The 19350-nt window shown below is 35.1% G+C and overlaps 1 protein-coding gene and 1 long non-coding RNA gene across 4 annotated transcripts; both read right to left on the minus strand.

Annotated features, from left to right (window-relative positions):
- Positions 1-258: 258 nt before the first annotated feature.
- Positions 259-9666, minus strand: LOC148878509 (uncharacterized). Of its 3 annotated transcripts, none has more exons than XR_016102515.1 (4): positions 8430-9666; positions 8108-8214; positions 2522-7887; positions 259-672 (listed from the first exon to the last, which is right to left on the minus strand). It is a non-coding gene; the product is annotated as an uncharacterized LOC148878509 (long non-coding RNA). The 3 variants fall into 3 exon arrangements; XR_016102514.1 differs by having other exon boundaries at positions 2419-7887; XR_016102513.1 differs by lacking the exon at positions 259-672 and having other exon boundaries at positions 1061-7887.
- Positions 9667-10944: 1278 nt separating this feature from the next.
- NUDT2 (nudix hydrolase homolog 2) lies at positions 10945-17388 on the minus strand. The gene is made up of 8 exons (XM_088965591.1): positions 17185-17388; positions 15451-15516; positions 14912-15049; positions 14568-14645; positions 14409-14459; positions 14249-14283; positions 11951-12059; positions 10945-11142 (listed from the first exon to the last, which is right to left on the minus strand). The coding sequence occupies exons 1-8, from the start codon at positions 17380-17382 to the stop codon at positions 10945-10947; spliced, it is 873 nt and encodes a 290-aa protein (XP_088821717.1). The 5' UTR covers positions 17383-17388.
- Between the last annotated feature and the right edge of the window lie 1962 nt (positions 17389-19350).

The raw sequence follows: 19350 nt of genomic DNA on the forward strand, positions 1-19350 counted from the left end.
ATCTTAGAGGTATATTACTCCATGAATCAAAATTCATGGCGACATAATCTAATAAAAATCCCTGACTTGGACTGAACTCTAAAAACGAGATCTATTAAGTTGGAAATGTCATGAAATTCTATCCTCAATTTTACTTTTAATTCTCCTTCTCTCAATTCTCCTCTTTTTAGTTTATCTTCCATCAAATCAAACGCAGTTTTAAAGTAACCTTATTATTTATTCAATAAAAAATTGTAAAAAAATCTGTAAACATAGATATAAAATGCCAAACAGGAGATAAATCTATTACAAAATTTGGCAGAAATGTTGATTGAGAACAACAAGTTTTATAAAAATCTTCTATGAAGAATATAGGAACAAACTACCTTAAATCTAATCTTCGCTCCTTCTAGGAAGGTCACCCGGCTCACCCAACAGAAGATTTTTTTTTTTTTTAAAGAAAGAAATTCAAGCCAAAAATTCAAACTAATTGGTACAGAACTGGTTCGTGTCCACACTGGGGCGCTCGGAAGGACGTTTCCATCCTTTCTTCTCAGGCATCGAAAATTTTTCCCTTGTGTGAGGTGCACCAATATATTGCATTTGGCACCAACAACGCAGGGTTCAATCCCTCAATTAATCCAGGTTTCCAGTTGATTGCTGATAGCTCATACTAACCGATCTCATGAACTCCTGTTTATCACATAATTTTTAAGCCCAAAGTACAGTTCGAGTAGGTATCAACTTGGAATTGATGCTAATTGTATTAATATATAAAATAGGAGTATTTAACATTTTCAATGTTTATAGATGTACAGTGTAATTCAGAAATATGCATTGAATCTCTTCGTACTTTTTCGTAAAATAAAATCAAGTAAAACCGTAATTATAAGCTCTTTCGAAACGTAGAAAGATCATCGTTCGTCAAAACCTCGAATAAAACAGTGATAAGCATGGCCACCACCAGCACCAGCCCAAGTGAGTACTAGAATTCAAGAATAATAAAAAGTACGTACTGATTATGTAAGAAAAAGACAACAGGACGAAGAAGGTAAAAAACGACGAGGAAAAAGGATTAGTCCCTCCAAAATGTGGCTAAATGACCATTTTTATTTTTGTATTCAGTAAATTACATTTCAACAACTTCATTCCTGAATTCTAATAACAATAAATATAATAACTACATCAGTAAGCACAGAGACAAAATTTAATTTCACACAGGCTCCTCTGCATTTATATGATATCGACAATGAAGAAGGACAGGAAGACAAAGGAAAAGAGAACAGAATATAAGGATCTGTCAGAGAGAATGCAAAGGAGGTGAAGCTGATGATTAGTCGTCAGGTAGAGATATCCATAAGGTCTTGGAGGGGGATATTGGCACCACTGAACGGCAGTTGGCATTGGTGAGCAATTGCCTTGAACAGACGGCGGGGGAACTGTTGGGGTTCCCTCTTTATGAGGTGGGATCCATTAATAAAGACAAGAAAAAGAAAGAAAAAAAGACAAAAAAGAAATGACTGAAAGTGAAGAGACTTTTTGCATTTGGCTACCGAATGAATTGGAATTGCTCTCTTGCTACTCTCTCAATTCCAACAGCTTCTTAAGGGAAAAATATTAGAGAAAGAAAAGGGTCTTGAGATGAAGGTTTTGGGAAGAAGAAGAAGAATAAGATTTACAAGGACTAAAATGAAGAAGACAGATATGTTTTTCAGCATTTCTTCTTGTTTCTTTATTATGTTTGTGAGAGATTTCTTGTTAGCTATCCGTTTTTGTTGATGTTTTGTTATAAGAATTCAAGAATTTTCTTGATGCTTGTCATCTGGTTTGTGTTTGGTTAGAAAAAACTTTGTATTCCACTATTATTATTGATAGTGGATAATTTGGATTTTGGTCCCGTGGTTTTTACTCTTACATTGAAGGGTTTTTTACATAAATCTTGACATCTACTACTATTGTTGCTTGTTTGTATTTGATTATTTGTTTCATTACTGTATACTTGCTATTGTTGTTAAAAACTCTCTAATTTGCACAAGAAAAATATAAGGATCATTTCCAACAAACTGGCATCAGAGCATTTAGTACTTGTATGAATCATGGAAGGAGGTTCAGTTAAAATGATTTTATTAAATGAAAGAATTGATCTCTCTGAAAACAAAAATTGAAGGACTTATTACTCTCCAAAGACATGTACTCACTTATGAGAGGTGATAATGGCAAGCCGAAAGATATGTTTAACGAGGATTGGGAACTCCTTAACTTAAAAACAATTGCTTTTATTATGCAATGATTTGATGATAATGTTTATTATCTTGTAGCAAATGAAACCTCAAATATTCCACATTGGAACAAGTTGGAAGAATTGTATAAGAAGAAAATTATTGATAATAAGGTCTTCTTGATTAGGAAATTTGTAAATTTGAAGTACAAGGAAGGTACCTCGAACACCAAACACTTGAATCAAATGTAATATATTGTAAATCAATTAACTTCAATCAAGATGGTGTTGGATGATGAGCTCCAAGTTCTATTATTACTTAACTTATCGTTGGAAAGTTGGGAAGCACTTATGGTATCTCTTAGTAACTTTACACCTGATGGAATAATGACAACAAGCATGGTAAGAAGCAGTTTACTCAATGAGGAAATTAAAAGAAAATCAATGGACCCAAAATCAGATACTCTCCTCACAAAAAGTTGAAGTAGAAGCCAAAGTAGAGGTGCACATAACCATGACAAGTCTAGAGGCAACTCCAAGTCAAGGAAAGACATTACATGTTTTCATTACGAGAAACAAGGCATTACAAGAGTGAGTGTTAGAAACTCGAGAGAAATAACAAGAGAAAAATGAAAGAAAGTGAAAGAAATGAAGAAAAAAACACTACTATAATTACAAGTGGAGATATTATTATTATTCTCACAGGTTGTAAAGAATATTGCATTAATTTAGCATGTCATGACACAAATTGGATTGTTGAAATAGGTGATTCCTATCATGCTACCCTTCACAAGGAAAATTTTATCTCTTACACAGTACATGTGATTTTGGTGTTATGAAAATGGAAAATAGTGGAACTTCCAAAATTATGAAGATGGGCAGCATTTATCTTTAAATTGATGTAGATTGTAAATTGGTTCTTAAGGATTTCAGACATGTTCTGGATCTCCGCTTGAATTTGATTTCAACTAGGAAGCTAAATGAATAAGGTTTTAATAACCAATTGGGCAATGGAAAATTGAGACTATCCAAGGGGTCTTAAGTGGTAGAAAAAGGCAAGAGGTGTTGCACTTTCTTCCATACACAGAAGCATGTGTGTAAAGGTGAAATGAACATTATGGAGAAAGAAGTCTCTAGAGAATTATAGCATAGACGATTGAGTCACATTTGAGAGAAGGGAATGTCTTGACAAGAAAAATCTGTTAACCGGCACGAAAAGTACACATTTTTATACATGCATTCATTGCTTAACTGTTAAACAAAATAGAGTTTCATTTTAAATCTCTCCTCCTCATAGAAGAAAGAATGTTTTAGAACTTATTCATTCTGATGTTTGTGAGCCTATGAAAGTCAAAACTCTTGGTGGTGCATCTTAATTTGTATGAGCATATGCTTTGCAATCGAAGGATCAAGTATTAGATATCTTTAAAGTTTTTCATGCTACGGTTGAAAAAGAAATAAATAGACCTTTCAAGTGTATTCGTACTGACAATAATGGTGAGTATGAAGGTCCATTTCAGGACTATTATAAAAACTATACCATTTGGCATGTGCAATCAGTTCCTAAGACCCCACAACAAAATGGTGCAGCGGAAAGAATGAACCACATAATTCTAGAGAGAATTAGATGCATTCTATCAAAAGCAAAGTTGTCAAGATGCTATTGGGGAGAAGCTATGCATACAACTATGTATTTGATAATTTATCTCTTGTAGATGTTGATGCTAAAATGGTATAAATAAGAAAATATATTTCCTATAATCATCTCAAGGTATTTGATTGTAAGGACTTTGTGCACATACTTAAGGATGAACAATCTAAGCTTAATGACAAAACCAATTAATGCATTTTCTTGGAATATGCAGATGAAAAATTTGATTACAGGTTATAAGATCCAGTGGAAAAGAAGATATGTAGTCTTTCTTGAAGACCAAACAATTGAAAACTTTGAGAAAAATCAAGAAGTCTCAAGTAGATGATGGTGAACTTGTAGGCTTGGATCCGGTTTTTACTCCCTTAGTGCACAAAAATGATGGGGGAGATGTGCAACAAGAAAATATGAACTCATAAAATGATGAGAATGTTTCGAATGAAGATATAAATGGTGATGATGAATAAGGGGAGCAACCCCCTCAATAGCCACCAGTTAATATCAAATAGAAAACGTCACCCATCAAATGAATATATAATGTTTTTAGATGAAAGTGAACCTGAAAGCTATCATGAAGCTCAAGAAAGTGAGCATAAGAAAGATTTGTTCAAGGCTATGCAAGAAAGATATATTCTTTGCATAAGAACCATATATATGATTTGGTGGAACTACACAAGAGTAAAAAGGCATACAGGTTCAAGCTTGAAGGTATAAGCTCACAATCAAGGTATAAGGCAAGACTGGTTGTGAAGGAATTTGGATAGAAAAAGAGTGTTGATTTTGATAAAATATTCTCTTCAATGATAAAAATGTAATCAATATATATCACATTATGCTTAGCTACAAGCATGAATTTGAAGGTTGAACAATTAGATGTCAAAACAACTTTTCTCCATGGTGATTTGAAAAAACACATCAACATGGAACAAACGAAAGGATTTATTATCAACGGAAATGAATACATGGTTTGCAAGTTAAGAAGAAGTTTGTATTGATTTGAAACAAGCACCAAGGCAATAATACCAAAAATTTGAATCATTCATGATAGAACATGGGCATGGTAAAAACAACTTCAAATCATTATGTTTTCACTAAGGGTTCATTTGGTTCATAGTCGGAATCGAAATCAAAATTCTTCGGAATCGGAATCGGAATGGTTCATTCCCATAGTCTACTTGGTTCAAATAGGATTGGGAATGGGAATTAAAATAGCAAGAATGGGATTTCATTCCCAAGGGAGGGGCAGGGAATGGTTATTCCCTCAAATGGGGGAATGCCATTCCAATAGGAATGGGAATGGGATTCCAATTCCGCCCAACCAAACAATTGGATTCCGATTCTGATTCCAAACCCCTATTCTTGCGAACCAAACAAGGCCTAAGTATTTTTCTAGTGATTATTTTATCATTCTTTTGTTTATGTTGATGACATGTTGATTGTTGAGTAAGATAAGACAAAAAATGATAGTTTAAAAAAAAAGTTAAACAAGTCTTTCTCCATGAAAAACTTAGGTCCAACTCAATAAATCTTGGGCATGAAAATCTCACGTGATAGGAAATCCAAGAAATTGTGGCTATTACAAGAAAATTACATTGAAAAGTGTTTGAGAGATTTTTGTATGGATAAGGCAAAACCAGTTAGTACTCTATTGACAAGTCACTTTTTATTTATCAAAGTCCACAAAATGAGAAATAAATAAGAAAAATGAAGAACATTACCTATGCCTCTACCATAGGAAGTCTTATGTATGTTATGGTTTGTACTAGGCCAGACATAGCACATGTGGTTGGTGTTATTAATAGATTTCTTGTCAATCCATGCAAAGAGCATTGGTTAGCAGTAAAATGGATCCTCAAGTATTTAAAAGGCACATCTAAGGTATATTTGTGTTTTGGTGGTGGTAAACATATGCTTAAAGGGTTTACAGATGCTGATTTTGTAGGTAACATTTACTCCAGAAAGTCTACATTAAGCTTCTTGTTCACTTTTGCTAAGAGAGCAATGTCATGGCGGTCCAAGTTGCAAAAATGTGTAGCTTTGTCAACTATGAAAGCTGAATACATAGCCGTCACAAAAGCTTGTAAGAAAATATTGTAGATAAAGAGATTCTTAAATGAAACTTAGTTTGAAGCAAGAAAGGTTTACATTCCAATGTGATAGTCAAAGTGCCATTCACCTAAGTAATAACCTCAACTCTCACTCTAAGTCCAAACATATTGATGTGAAGTATCACTAGATTCGAAATTATATTGAAGAAAAGGAAGTACAACTTGAAAAACTTCATACTAACAAGAATGGGTCAAACATGATGACCAAGGCCTTATCGAAATAGAAGTTTAAATATTATAGAAGCATTGCATGTTTGGGCATGGTGCAGCCCTCATAAGCCGGGAGGGGAAGATTGTTGGGGTTCCCTCCTTATGAGGTGGAGTTCACTATTAAAAACAAAAAAAAGAAAATAAAAAGAAAATAAAAAGAAAGAAAGAAGAGAAAGACAAAAAGGAAAGGATGGAAAGTGAAGAGACTTTTTGCATTGGCTTGAAAAGCAAGCCAACATGTCCTTAGCTACCCAATGAATTGGAATAGCTGTCTCAACTCCAGCAGCTCTTTAAGGGAAAAATATTAGAGAAAAAAGGGTTATTGAGAAAAAGAAGAAGAAAAAGATTTATAAGAGCTAAAACAAAGAAGACAAATCCGTTTTTCAACATCTCTTTTTACTTCTTTATTGTTCTTCCACTCTTGGTGAGAGATTTCTTGTTGACTATCCATTTTTGTTGATGTTTTGTTATTGGAATGCAAGAGCCTTCTTGACGCTAATCATCTAGTTGTGACTAATTAAAAAAACATTATATCACATTATTATTATTGATAGTGGATGATTTGGATTTTGGTCCCGTGAATTTTACCCTTACATTGAGAGTTTTTTCACGTAAATCTTAGCATCTATTACTAATGTTGCTTATTTGTTTCACTACTGCATGCTTTCTATTTGTTGTTAAAATCTCTCTCATTTGCACAAGAAAAATGTAGGAATCATTCCCAATAGGAACTCCATATGTGGATAGCCTAGCTGAGGTAGTGGCGAAGGGAGGGCTTGGCATGAATACTGGAAAATGGAACAATTCATGCAAGGATTTGATGGAGGGGTACCATCACCGGGAATTAATTCCCCTATGTGAGCATAACTACTACCGGAGACTAATAGCTAGAGAGCAATGAGGAGTAGGAACTTGGTCACTGACATCTTGTTTCAAAACCTCCTACAAATAACCTATTCATAGAAGAGATGGAAGAGGAGAAAACAAGACGGTGGATGTGCTTATATCTTAAGGTATGTGCATCCATCATCAACATATATAGGCAATAGTCAGGACCAAAATATCTCTCAAGCTGTGGTTTGGATCTTTCATATATTCTCCTTTGGTTTCCTGGTTTCAGTGCCAAATGGGTGCGAAGTCCAATACACACCCATCCACACGTCAATTGATCTAGTGCAATGTAGAGTTAAAATCTGACTCTATTTGTATGTACACCATTATGATTTGTTTTCCAATCACATCATAATTACATATTGTATTGCGACAACAATTATAGTTTCTCCTCAAAGATTAGAGTGGGAAAAATATAAAACTCCAGCTAAAACGATGCCTAAAATTTGGTTGTGATGAGAAAAATGAAGAGCAGAGGGAAAGAGAGGAGCTCGAGGCTCTCATTCCTACGATAAGAACAAATTTGGTTGTGATGAGAAAAAAATGCAATGAGACGTCTAGTGGTGATGAGCAAGAGACTAATCGTGATGTGATGAGGATGCAAGACCACGATGCGATGAACTCATTCTATGAAGCTTCCAAATTGCACTGGTGTGCATTCACATGATATATGCTTAAGTTGCGATGAATACAACCTATTCACTACATTGAAATTTACTCACCAGGACCCCTATGTCAACTCACCATTCAATGTCCGGGTTGTCATACTTACCAACTGAATGTGATGGACCAAAAATGACCCACTAGCAGATATCAAGTTGAGCAAGATCCTGGCAATCATGTCAAACTCCACCCATCACCAATTTCCCTTTTAAGTCTTATGATTGTGTATTTGATTAAAATTACACTATCTATTATATATACTATTGGTGGGATGGGCCTTCATTAAGAGAGAAAAGGTATCTGCACGTGAAAACATTTTTTCGTGCAAAAATAGTGGAATGGTTTTTTCTGTTTCATAAAAATCAGATCGAAACCCAAAATTTATACCTTGGATCTGTCCAAAAGGAATTGTCGTCTACGATAGGTTTGTGGTGATCCGATCAGCAGGTGGTGTTCAAGCTATAGGAGATGATCTGAGGTGGCTCTCCGGTCATCTACAACAAGAACAAGATTTTTCAGTTTGGAATCAGACCGAATCTAGTAGATACATCAAATTAAATACGTTAAATGAGCACTTGATAAATATTTTGACAACGGTCAAGTGTGGTATTAATCTTTCTCAAGGATGGGGTTGAGGGTATTTTAAGGGACATGTGTCAACAAAAATTTCATGTGTTCATTGAACTCGTCCTTACAATTTAGTGCCTACCTCATCTCAACCCTTCGGAATCGTGGACAAGAACGTCGTCGACGCTTCAGGGATTAGATGGGCCGAAGCGCCCGATTGCTTTTGCTTCCACCTCTGGAACGCTTGGGAGGAGCCCGAGACCGACAATGTCGTTGTCATCGGTTCCTACATGATCCCGCCGGACTCCATATTCAACAAATGCGAAGAGGGTCTGAAGAGCGTTCTCTCAGAGATTTGTCTCAATCTAAGGACCGGTAAGTCCACCCGTCAATCTATCATCTCCGACTCCCAACAGTTGTATCAAGATTCAACGGTGACTTAGAGATAAACTGACGGACCTGTTTCCCCAATTCCAGAGCAGACAAACTACTGCACTCCAAGAGAACGCGACAAAAGCTCGAATGGTTGGGCCTAATTCCCGTTGCCACCATCCTTCTAAAAAGCTTTAATCCAGCCTCTGCTTGACCATTCTCCACATAACCAGCAACCATGGCATTCCAAGTCACCAAACAACCAACCTCCACATAACCCGAAATCATGGCACTCCACTATACACTATTCTTTTCTGGCATTACCTTAAAGAGCTCATGGGCTTCAGCCATCTTCCCATTCTGAGAGAGACCTGAAATCATGGTATTCCAAGATGCAGCATCTCTAACTGGCATTCTATCAAAAAGAACGCCAAGCGCTTTCGATATCTGAGTTATGAAAGTAGCAAGCTAACATGGTATTGAATGAGACCGTATCCGGTTCAGGAATTCGATCAAATAGTTGGCGCACTACTCTCAATTTCCTGGCCTGCCTCAAGTAGCCAGCCAAGATTGAATTCCAAGTAACTATGGTTTTAATAGTCATGTTCTCAAATACCCTAAGCGCAGAATCCAAATCACCAGAACGAATGTGGTTGGTGATCATCTTATTCGACGAAACAATGTCGCCGAACCCATATCGATCGAATTGCCCAAGTTTTCAATTGAAGGTTTCCTTGACGTTATCTTATCGGTAGGAACCACGTTGGTCTTGCCCGCCGGGTGGGAACGAGAAGAGCCATAGGTGGCTTCTATGCCTCGGCCTCTGTTGGCAATTGGGTGCAGAGATCTGAAGTTGGAAAGTGGAGAATAGCGGCATTTTGTTTGTGAAGCCAAATATTCAAGCCCGTGCTCAGCACGAGTAACTCCGCTAGTTATTTAACCATTTTGGTAGAATGTTTTTTAGGCACCAAAAAGTTATAATGTTTCTTTCTTTCAACATTATATAATTGAAGCCGAGCCTTAAAAGTTAAAACAGACATTTTTTCTGAATATTGAATAGAACATGAGTTTAGTGTAACTACCGGCTACTAACAGTTAAGTATGGTTTTGAAAACGATGCAAATGGAGTGTAAATTCCAGTTCAGGGTAAATTTGTACTCTGATTCACTTTTTTCTGGCAACATTATATTTATGCATTAATAAATGTCAGATCAATGTATATTTATATTTATAATAAGATGTAAAAGTATATCAATAAAAAATAAATAAATTTGCATTCAAATGGGCTTTTGATAATAATAATAAAAAAAAGCATATGTTCTATTGAAATAAATGTTTACATTCATTACAGTTAAAAGTCTGTTTGGTAAGAAGGTAAATTTGTTAGTGCAAAACTAACCCAATGTTACAATTTATATGAACGGTTTTACACTCTACATATTTGTATTCACACTTATTTGCATTCTTTCTAAATACAACCTTACTATTTAATAAAGTATTTTTATTAAATCTATATGCATATAGCTTTTCTATTTCCTAACTTGGATAATCAAATTTACTATTCATTTTGATAAATTGTACGACTCGGACTATTAAAGGGGTCTCACCGATGATCATGATAATTAGGAAATGCATTCATGTAGATCGTCTAATTCTTATATGGTCCCCAAATTAATCCTAATCTAGGACTTATGAGTATTCCTTTGCAATTCCAAAATTATATGCACCTCTCCTCATACAAAATTATATGACAAGTACAAATCAATCCATTGCTTGTGTTGAAATTTAATTATTTATAATAAAAGTGATAAAGATTAAAGACTAGATCACTTGATCAAATAAACTCTGGCACAGCCTTTAAACTTAAAATCTTTAGTAAAGTCACACTCAACAGATTTTTATTCTCTAACAAAGTCGAGAGGGAGAATAATTTATTTTCACATCAACAACACGGTTAGAAAGACGTTTATTGATATAATATTACAATGAAATAATTGGGAGTTGGGACAAAACATTAGAGATCATCAGTAAAGAACACAAGAGAGTATTGTTCGAAAAAGTTGACAACACCAACTAGCACTCAGCTGCCAACCCCTACCACCAACGAGTAAGATGTACAAAAACGCGACAAAAAGAAAAAAGAAAAACGATTCACCATCCCAGTTCTTGGAAAGAAAGATCATAGGATGCTTATGATTCCAATAATAATAGAAAAATACATAGAGAATGAAATTGCAATTCAGAAGTGAAGCCTACACTTTTTTACTGATGGTCACCAGATCAGATCAACTTGGAGGCAGCTTCAGATCATGCGTGTTTACATACAAGTAGCGTGGTTTATCAGAACAACTCGATCTCGTAGATACTGCAGAAAACCCGGCATAGTCATTATCTTTCTTTGCTAGGCATATGTCAGTGAAGTACTTGAAAACCTCGTGTTTTAGGACAAAGGGTTGGGCAGCATATTCTTCAATTGGCATCCACTGGAGGAAAAGCAGAGATTAGACAAGTTAAGGCAAAACATGTATATATTGTTTACAGTTATTAGAAGCTTTTCAATGGTTTATCCTCCCGATCAGTGACCACAAATGGAAGAAACCATATATGTTTAGATGGCTGGCTTTCCATATATTATCTTAACTTAGACCCATATATATTGACCCAAATTCTTAGTTTGACCATCTCTGCCCCTACAGAGCTACTCTAGATTTTAGAAAAAAAAAATGTGGATATATGCACATAAGAAGGAACAATTTTTTCATATGTTGTTACTGTCATGGTTTTAAAAATCGAACTGGATATGGAATCGTTTTAGCTACCACTTTTTGGTTAAACAGTCCAATCATCTAAATTGACGGTGCACTCTGATTTAAAAAATAATTAAAATAAAAAAACGGTCAAAATTATTGTCCAAATTAACAATTCAACCACCTGAATCAACAAGTCACTAACCAAATCAATGACTTTTGGCTCAAAAGAGATTTTAGGGTGAAACAGAACCGATTATCTGGATGGTTTCCAGATTAACCAATCTGATTCAGCTCTCAAAACCATGGTTCGTACCATGATGTTATATTGCATAAGAATGGCTATTAAAGTCCAAGCGGAGTAAATTCCTTGATGCAAGGTGAGGAGTACAAATTAAAAAAAAATAAAAAAAGACTAGGAAAACCAAGTCAGTAGTAGTAGAAAATAGTCGATTAATGAATTGGGAACATTTAAGTTGTATATTTCACAAGGAATGGCATTCCAGTTGTTGCTCTGAATTGTTAATTGTGAATCATGAATTACCTGGGCTGCTTCAATTTCTGATTCTTGCTTCTTAATCTCAAACGAGAGAGGATGCAACATGCACAAGAAGTGCAAGTCTGACTTCTCAAAAAATGACTTATGCCTTTGCCTGAGTAAAATATATAATAAGTTAATTAATGGAGGATATTGGAAAAGAAGACCAACCCAATGATAAGTACATCACCCGCACATGAACATTCAAGCTAAAAGGTTAAGCTAGCTATTAGCTATTAGGGATATATCCATACCTTGTATTGAAATTTAATTAATTAATCATAACGATGGTAGCAAGGATCAAGCAGTAAATTATTTGGTCAAATAGGATATGATATCATCTCAAGAAACTGTTCAACCTAAAAGCTTAAGTTGTAAAGCATGGTCCATGGATAGATTTTTATTGTTTAATAATATTATCATCTTTATTCTATATGGTCATCATATTAGAAATTTTAAGATATGTGTTTATTAACATGTTCATTTTCAATTTAACTAACTAGCTAAAATAGCTATACCTTTTGAACAAAATAGTTATACCTAGGTAACCAAGGTTCAAATCTTCAAAACAGGCTCTCTATATGTACAAAGGTAAGGCTAACCACATCCACCCCTCCCCAGACCCCACATTGGCATTGGCAAGAGACTCATACTCTGGGTTGCCTTTTATAGGAAGTCTTGTCATATCTTCTCTCTGATATGAATTAGAGAGAGAGAGAGGGGAGAGGGAGAGTGATTTTTTATTGGGTTTCTAGCAGATAGGGGCAACCTTTTGCCCTGAATATTAATAAAAGATAATATTTTTATAAAATAACTAAAACAATGTAACTTTTTTTTAAATATGAAGGAAGGGCAATGAGAGGATAATGACACCATTCATCATCTTCCTCTACAGAAACCAAGATCTCAAAGCGGTTTTTGAATGGAACAGAAACCAGGATCTCAAAGCGGTTTTCGCATGGAACAGAAACCAAGATCTCAAAGTGGTTTTTGCATGGAATAGAAACCAAGATCTCAAAGCTTATGGAATAGAAACTGGGGATGTCGCCTTCATCGACCAAAGTGGTTTTCACATCCGATACAAAAACTAGGATGCTCAACACGAGAATCGCCGTTCTCGCGACTGTAAAAGGCACGCCCTTTTTCCCCTTTCTACATTTTCAAATCCAATCTCACCAACCAAAGCGGTTTTCAAATCCAATTGTTGGAAAATTGGGTCACTGTAACATTGGAGGAGAAGCTCTGAGGCGCGTCTGAAGACACTGTCTTTAGAACGTTATTTGCCCCCACTCAGTTTCACTGAGTTTGCTGTTGGGTTATAGGCAAATACGTTCTTAGGATACAACAAAGCCTTGGGCAATAATTTACAACCAGTAAAGTTGAAGAATCTTCGGAGAAACCTTCTATGAGACTATAACAGACCAGACTAAGAGAGAGAGAAAATGGATTTCAAAAATGTGTGTTTTTTAAGTCTAATTCATGCTCCTTAAATAGTTTATGAAGATATATGAAGAAAATGTAAGTGCTGGTTCAGAGAAGGCACCTTGAACAGTCACAAATGTAAGTGTTGGTTCAGAGAAGGCACCTTGAACAGTCACAAATGTAAGTGTTGGTTCAGAGAAGGCACCTTGAACAGTTAATGACTGTTAACTTTGAATTGTGCCTCTTGATCACACCCGATCAAATCATGACCGTTGATCACACCAAAACCAAATCCGCCCTTCGCGAGCCACGCGGGTGCGAGCAGAGTGCACCTCATTGCGTTGCACACGTGCATTTCCCGGTATCAAACCCCCATACTCTCCTCTACTATTTCTAAGGAGTGTAAATCAACTCCTATTAAAATACTGAAAACAAAGCTTATAATTTTTCAATGTAGGATAAGTTCAAAATTGGGTTTTGCAAGAGAAAAGCTAATTTTTCAATCAAGTGTGTAGGTGCATTTTCTCATGTAATTGACTAATCAAACACATTTGATTTAATCTCTTATGAGATTAAAATCCAACAATCTCATCAACTGTAAAAGGCGCATCTGGTACAGAAACCAGAATGCTTTCGATGACCATAAAAGGCTGTGTCATTTTTCCATGGAGAGAGCAAAGAACGAAGGGCAGTGGAAGACGACGAACAATGTCATTGCCTTTCTTTGATATTTTTCAAAAAAATACTTATTTTATTTTAATTATTTTATAAAAATATTATCTTTTATTGATATTCAGGGAAAAAAGTTGCCCTTATCTTCAAGAAACCATTTTTTTATTCAATATGGAAGAGTTAATTAAAGTATTGAAACAACTTTCTCACCTGAATGCTAAAATTTCAACAAATTCTGTGTCAATCTGTCATACAAGAAACCAAATATATATCATCCCAGCAAGATCATCTATTGCACTAATATAGAATCTTGAAATTATGCGCAATAGAAAGTCGGTATGAAATTATATATGAAATGCTTATCACTTACTCCAGTCTCTTCTTTGACTTCCCTTATTGCCCCTTTACAAATATCCTCCCCCTGTGATATAAGTATTCATTTAATGGTGGAAACGAGAACATATGTGTATTAAATATCATATTTTTTTTCAGGAAAAACTAAATCACGTATCCAAGGGGGAACAGAGACCTCTTCAACCGATCCAGTAGGAAACTTCCAAATACCTTTACCCCTCAATTTGCCATTCTTTTCCTGGACTACTAGCACCTACCAAAAACCAGTCAAAATCAAACATTATTTCAGCATATGAAAGTGTTAAGATAATCCAATCAACCATGTGTTTGTATACGAATAATTCAATCAAACATGTGTTTGTATACAAATAATTTTCCTCTTCCAAGTTACAAATAAATACTTTCCGTTTCAAACGTATTGTATATATAAATTTCATCATTCTAAGACTTATATAGAACTTTTGTCCTACTTTTTGTTGACTTAACCATGACAGATGGCAAAATGCACAGATGGAATACCTCACGTTTATCATTCATCACAAAAGCACCAATACCAACTCGGTGTGAAGCATTGACAGGGAGAATATTAGTAGTTTCAGGGATCCAATAAGTAAGCATCAAGTATTTTGGCTCAGCATGGTGGTATAAAAATCCCTCCTGCATGCATATCAACATATCAGAAATATTAACTTTTCCAGCAAGCGGATTTCATCAACATACATAATTAAATACCTAATTCCACTTTCACTAGACCCTTATTATCAGTTTGGTTTGCAATGGAAATTAGAATTGAAATCGGAATTAAAATCTTTTAAAATCAGATTCGGAATGGTTCATTCCTATAATCTGTTTGGTTCATTGGGAATTAAAATCAGAAGGAATGAGATTTCATTCCCAAGAAAATGGTCATTCCAACAAGAATGAGAATGAGATTCTGATTCCATCCAACCAAACAGTTGAAATCAGAATAACCCATTCCGATTCCAATTCCAATTCCATACCCCTATTCCCACAAACTAAACGGGGCTTAAGGAAACAAGACAAAGAATTCCAATTACCTTCACAGCAGCTTCAACAAGATTGGCTTGTTCAATAGGCAATTTAATCCAAACACCCTTCTTTCCCTGTAAAAATGTTCCACACCAAATAAAACCTATATTATCATCTATATAAATATATGGAACCAAGGTCCAAAGAATCAATGTATCGAATGTATCCTATTGTATGTTTTCAGGAACGCAACTTTTTTACTGCTTAAATAATATAAAAGTCTTTATAAAAATAAAATTAAAAAAATAAAAAGCATAGTCAGAAAAGTACCGATACTTCCTTATCGATATACAAAAGTATATCGATACTTCAAACCATGCGTGGAACATGTACGCTCCACACTTGATATAGGAATGTCTTCGGGTGTTTTTTCATCAATGACAATATAAACCCAATTTAATTAATAGAGTCAAAACAAAATAATGTTTATATAAGACTATAAGAGGAAAATGAATCTTCCATTGCGGGAGAGCAAAAAGCTAGTTCTAGGCTTCTAGCAGACTAGCCACCACTCAATTTATCTGTTAAGGAGGAACCCTAGCTCAATGCCATTCTACACAATCTACTCTCCTACTTAGTGAAGTTACAAGAAAAGTCTAGAAATTAATGCAAGCGTTTAGTTAATTGTTAACACCTGAAGTGGCTTATTGCTTTGTCTTTTAGTGAATAAGTTAATTAAGAAGGCTACGAGTTATGGGTGTCCATAAAAAACTGAATAATGAATCGAACCGAGAAATTTGAACTGGAAAATGCGGTTAATTGAATCGATCAGTTCAATATTTTTTAAAAACTAAAGAACCGGTTCGATTTTTTGTTAACCTAGAAAAAAAGCGGCAATTAACCAAACCAACCGGTATTTATATTTATATGTATATTATATATTTTTTAATATATGTCATATATTTTCTATATATTATATATAAATATATGTGCATTATATACATATATAATATTTATAATATATTATATATCATTTATTATTTATAATATAATATTATACATATATTTATATAATATATATATAAAAATATAAAAAACCAAAAAGCCAAAGAACCAAACTGGTCCAAACCAAAACCGATCAATCGATTAACTAGTGGTACCAATTCAGTTTTCGGTTTGGAGAAATTAAAAAACCAGTAAGACTGATTCGGTTTGAAAATTTTAGCTATGATTCAGTTAATGGAATCGTGAACACCCCTACTGTGAGCTCCTTATGCATGGCTAAAGTTAAAGTGGGTCGATTACTATGACAAATACAAGGGATAGGATCAAGTAAGCACATTCAATTACTTGATAAATATTTTGAGAACTGTCAGAAGTTATTTTTTAAGGAGGTATTTTAAGGGACGGGTCAAAAAAAAAATTTAAATGCTCATTGAACGTACTTACAACTTTGTGCCTTCCTGATTTGTCCGGTCACAAACAAGTCATTCAGTTGAGCATGAAAATGTCTGTGCAGATTCGTTGAATAATTTATAATTAGTTGGAGATGAAGTTAAATAATAACGTTAGTCGAATATTCAAGGAAATTAACCAAAAGAAGATAGCTTTTCATGGAGTTTCCTTGTAGAACTGCATTCAAAGAAACCATATAAGTATCTAGTTATGATAGTAGTTAATTAACCAGTTTACGCGGGGTTCTTTTTTATCGTTATCTGAATCAAAAACTCAACAAGAGAAGGAAAAATTAACAAATTAAGCAATTGAAGAGGAAGGGAGGAGAGGTATATCAGAATAACCACCTTCTGCCTCCAGTGTGCCATTGAAGCTCTAAGAGAAGAAACAAAGACGACAGGATCCATAGGATCCTTCACGTTTACAATCACACCTTCATGCTCATCGTCGGAAGCAGTAAGTAATTCAACCTGTTGCTCTCCGTTTTCAGTTATTACCACTTGCTCCGGGATTATTGATTTCGAACTTACTGAAGTAGTTGTCATAGATCTAACGTTGAAAGAACTTACAACTCTAACCTCCTTAACTGGAATAACTGAAAAAAGAAGAAAGTAATTCCAACAAATAAATTAACTTCTTAATTACGAATTCTTTTTTGTTGTTGAATATGAGCTAATAGAAGACTCGGTCGAATCAAAAGAGAAGCTTGGTAGTTCTGTTTATTTATCAGCTCTTCATACACTGATTTACTTTTAGCTGATTTAACAACTTCCTCAATATATTTGGGAGTCGACCGAATTCTGAGTTTTCTTAGCAGCTTAATTAAAGATTAAATGAGACGAAGAACCGATAATAAAAGGATAAGTATGTCATTATAGATATAGATACCTTTTGAAACACTGAAACGAGCATTAGTCCTGCTTGGATGAGCTGGGATTACCGAAGAAGAAAAGATGCAGCTTTTATTTGCAGGAACACAGAGAAGATATCTGATTCTAGAACGGATCACCGGAGTTCGACACAGAGATCTAAACATTTCGTCTTCTACTTCAAATATTGTAAATATCGAAATATCGATCGTAGTAATCAGAGAGCAATCCAACCCAGTATGTAATTTACCATTTCTCTCCTCTTCGCTATTTATCTATATATATGTATGTATGTAATGTTTGTTCTTTACTTGTAGCTAAGATCGTCTTCGTGGGTTGAGAGACAAAGACCATCCAGATGAAGACCTAGAACTTTGAATTTGACATTCTGATTGTAATCCGCGTGGGACACAATCTTAATATGCGGTTCAGAAGACTTCGAACTTTGAATCTTTTTCCGTAGTTCAAAACTATCAACGGCAATCAGCCGAATATAGATTAATAAAATGAATAGTTTTCTCCTAGTCAAGTGGGACCTGTTCAACAATTCATTCTGAATTTCCATTAATTTTTTTTTTTTTTAATCTCAAATCTCAATCGACGTTTAGAGATAGCAACGGGCCTTAAACCCCCTTTCCTCTGAGTTGGGATCACCTGCCAGAACCTATTTTGCTGGCAAGTGATTGGGAATTTGGGACTCCTCTTCTCTGAATCAGGATTTCAAGCGTACCTTATCCCGTTCGACCTGAGAATCGGACTCTTTAATCGATTTTTTAAATAAATCAACGTTTTTTTGGCAAAAATCTGGTTTTAATGAAAAACAGAACATATCACCTAATTGGTTCTTGGTTTTACAGATCCAATCCAGTTTTAAAAATCATGAGTTAAACGAAAACCTGCATCTAATTATACTATTATATGTAAATAATAAATAAATTAAATAATATAAATAAATATCAAAATTTCTAATTATTTGATTGAAATATATAAAAAAACATATAACTTATCAATTATTCTTCCGATTCAAAATATGATTAACTTCAATTCATAATATATAAGCTAATATAAGTTCATGTTTTACAAAAACAATTTAATTATAAATACTACGAAAGTGTCGGATTTGGAATGCTTTGTAATGAAGGGGAATTTGGCCCAACCTCGTGACAGGGAGACACGTGGACATGACTCGACATAAGTGACAACTCGACATGATCAAATCGACACGTGGACGTGACCTGGCGCCAGTGACAACTCAACATGATCAGTTCGCTATAAAGTGACCTCGGGTACCCTAATATCCTGAACTAAGGATACCCCGAACTAATATCGTCTCAGTACCAAATTGCAACCAGGATAATAGAACCAAGTTTACTACCGATCGGGCCTGAACAAATGAACCACCTTGGTTAAGACTACTTCAGGACAAGTGCAACTCGGCACAAGATCACATCAGGACCACCTCGGTCCAAGGGCACTTCGGCATTCATGTCAGGACGGACCTAAGGAGCACGAGATCGGGAAGCTCGCTACCAATCAGCTCGCCATCAGGCAGCCCGGTACCCCATAGGCAGCTCGCCTACCGTTCAGACCACTACATGGCAACCCCGAGGACCTCACCACCATGTTCCGCATATTGCGGGATCG

The sequence above is a fragment of the Nelumbo lutea genome, chromosome 1, assembly GCF_056320005.1.
Source record: "Nelumbo lutea isolate HS-2025 chromosome 1, American lotus-T2T, whole genome shotgun sequence".
Classification (NCBI taxonomy): Eukaryota; Viridiplantae; Streptophyta; class Magnoliopsida; order Proteales; family Nelumbonaceae; genus Nelumbo; species Nelumbo lutea.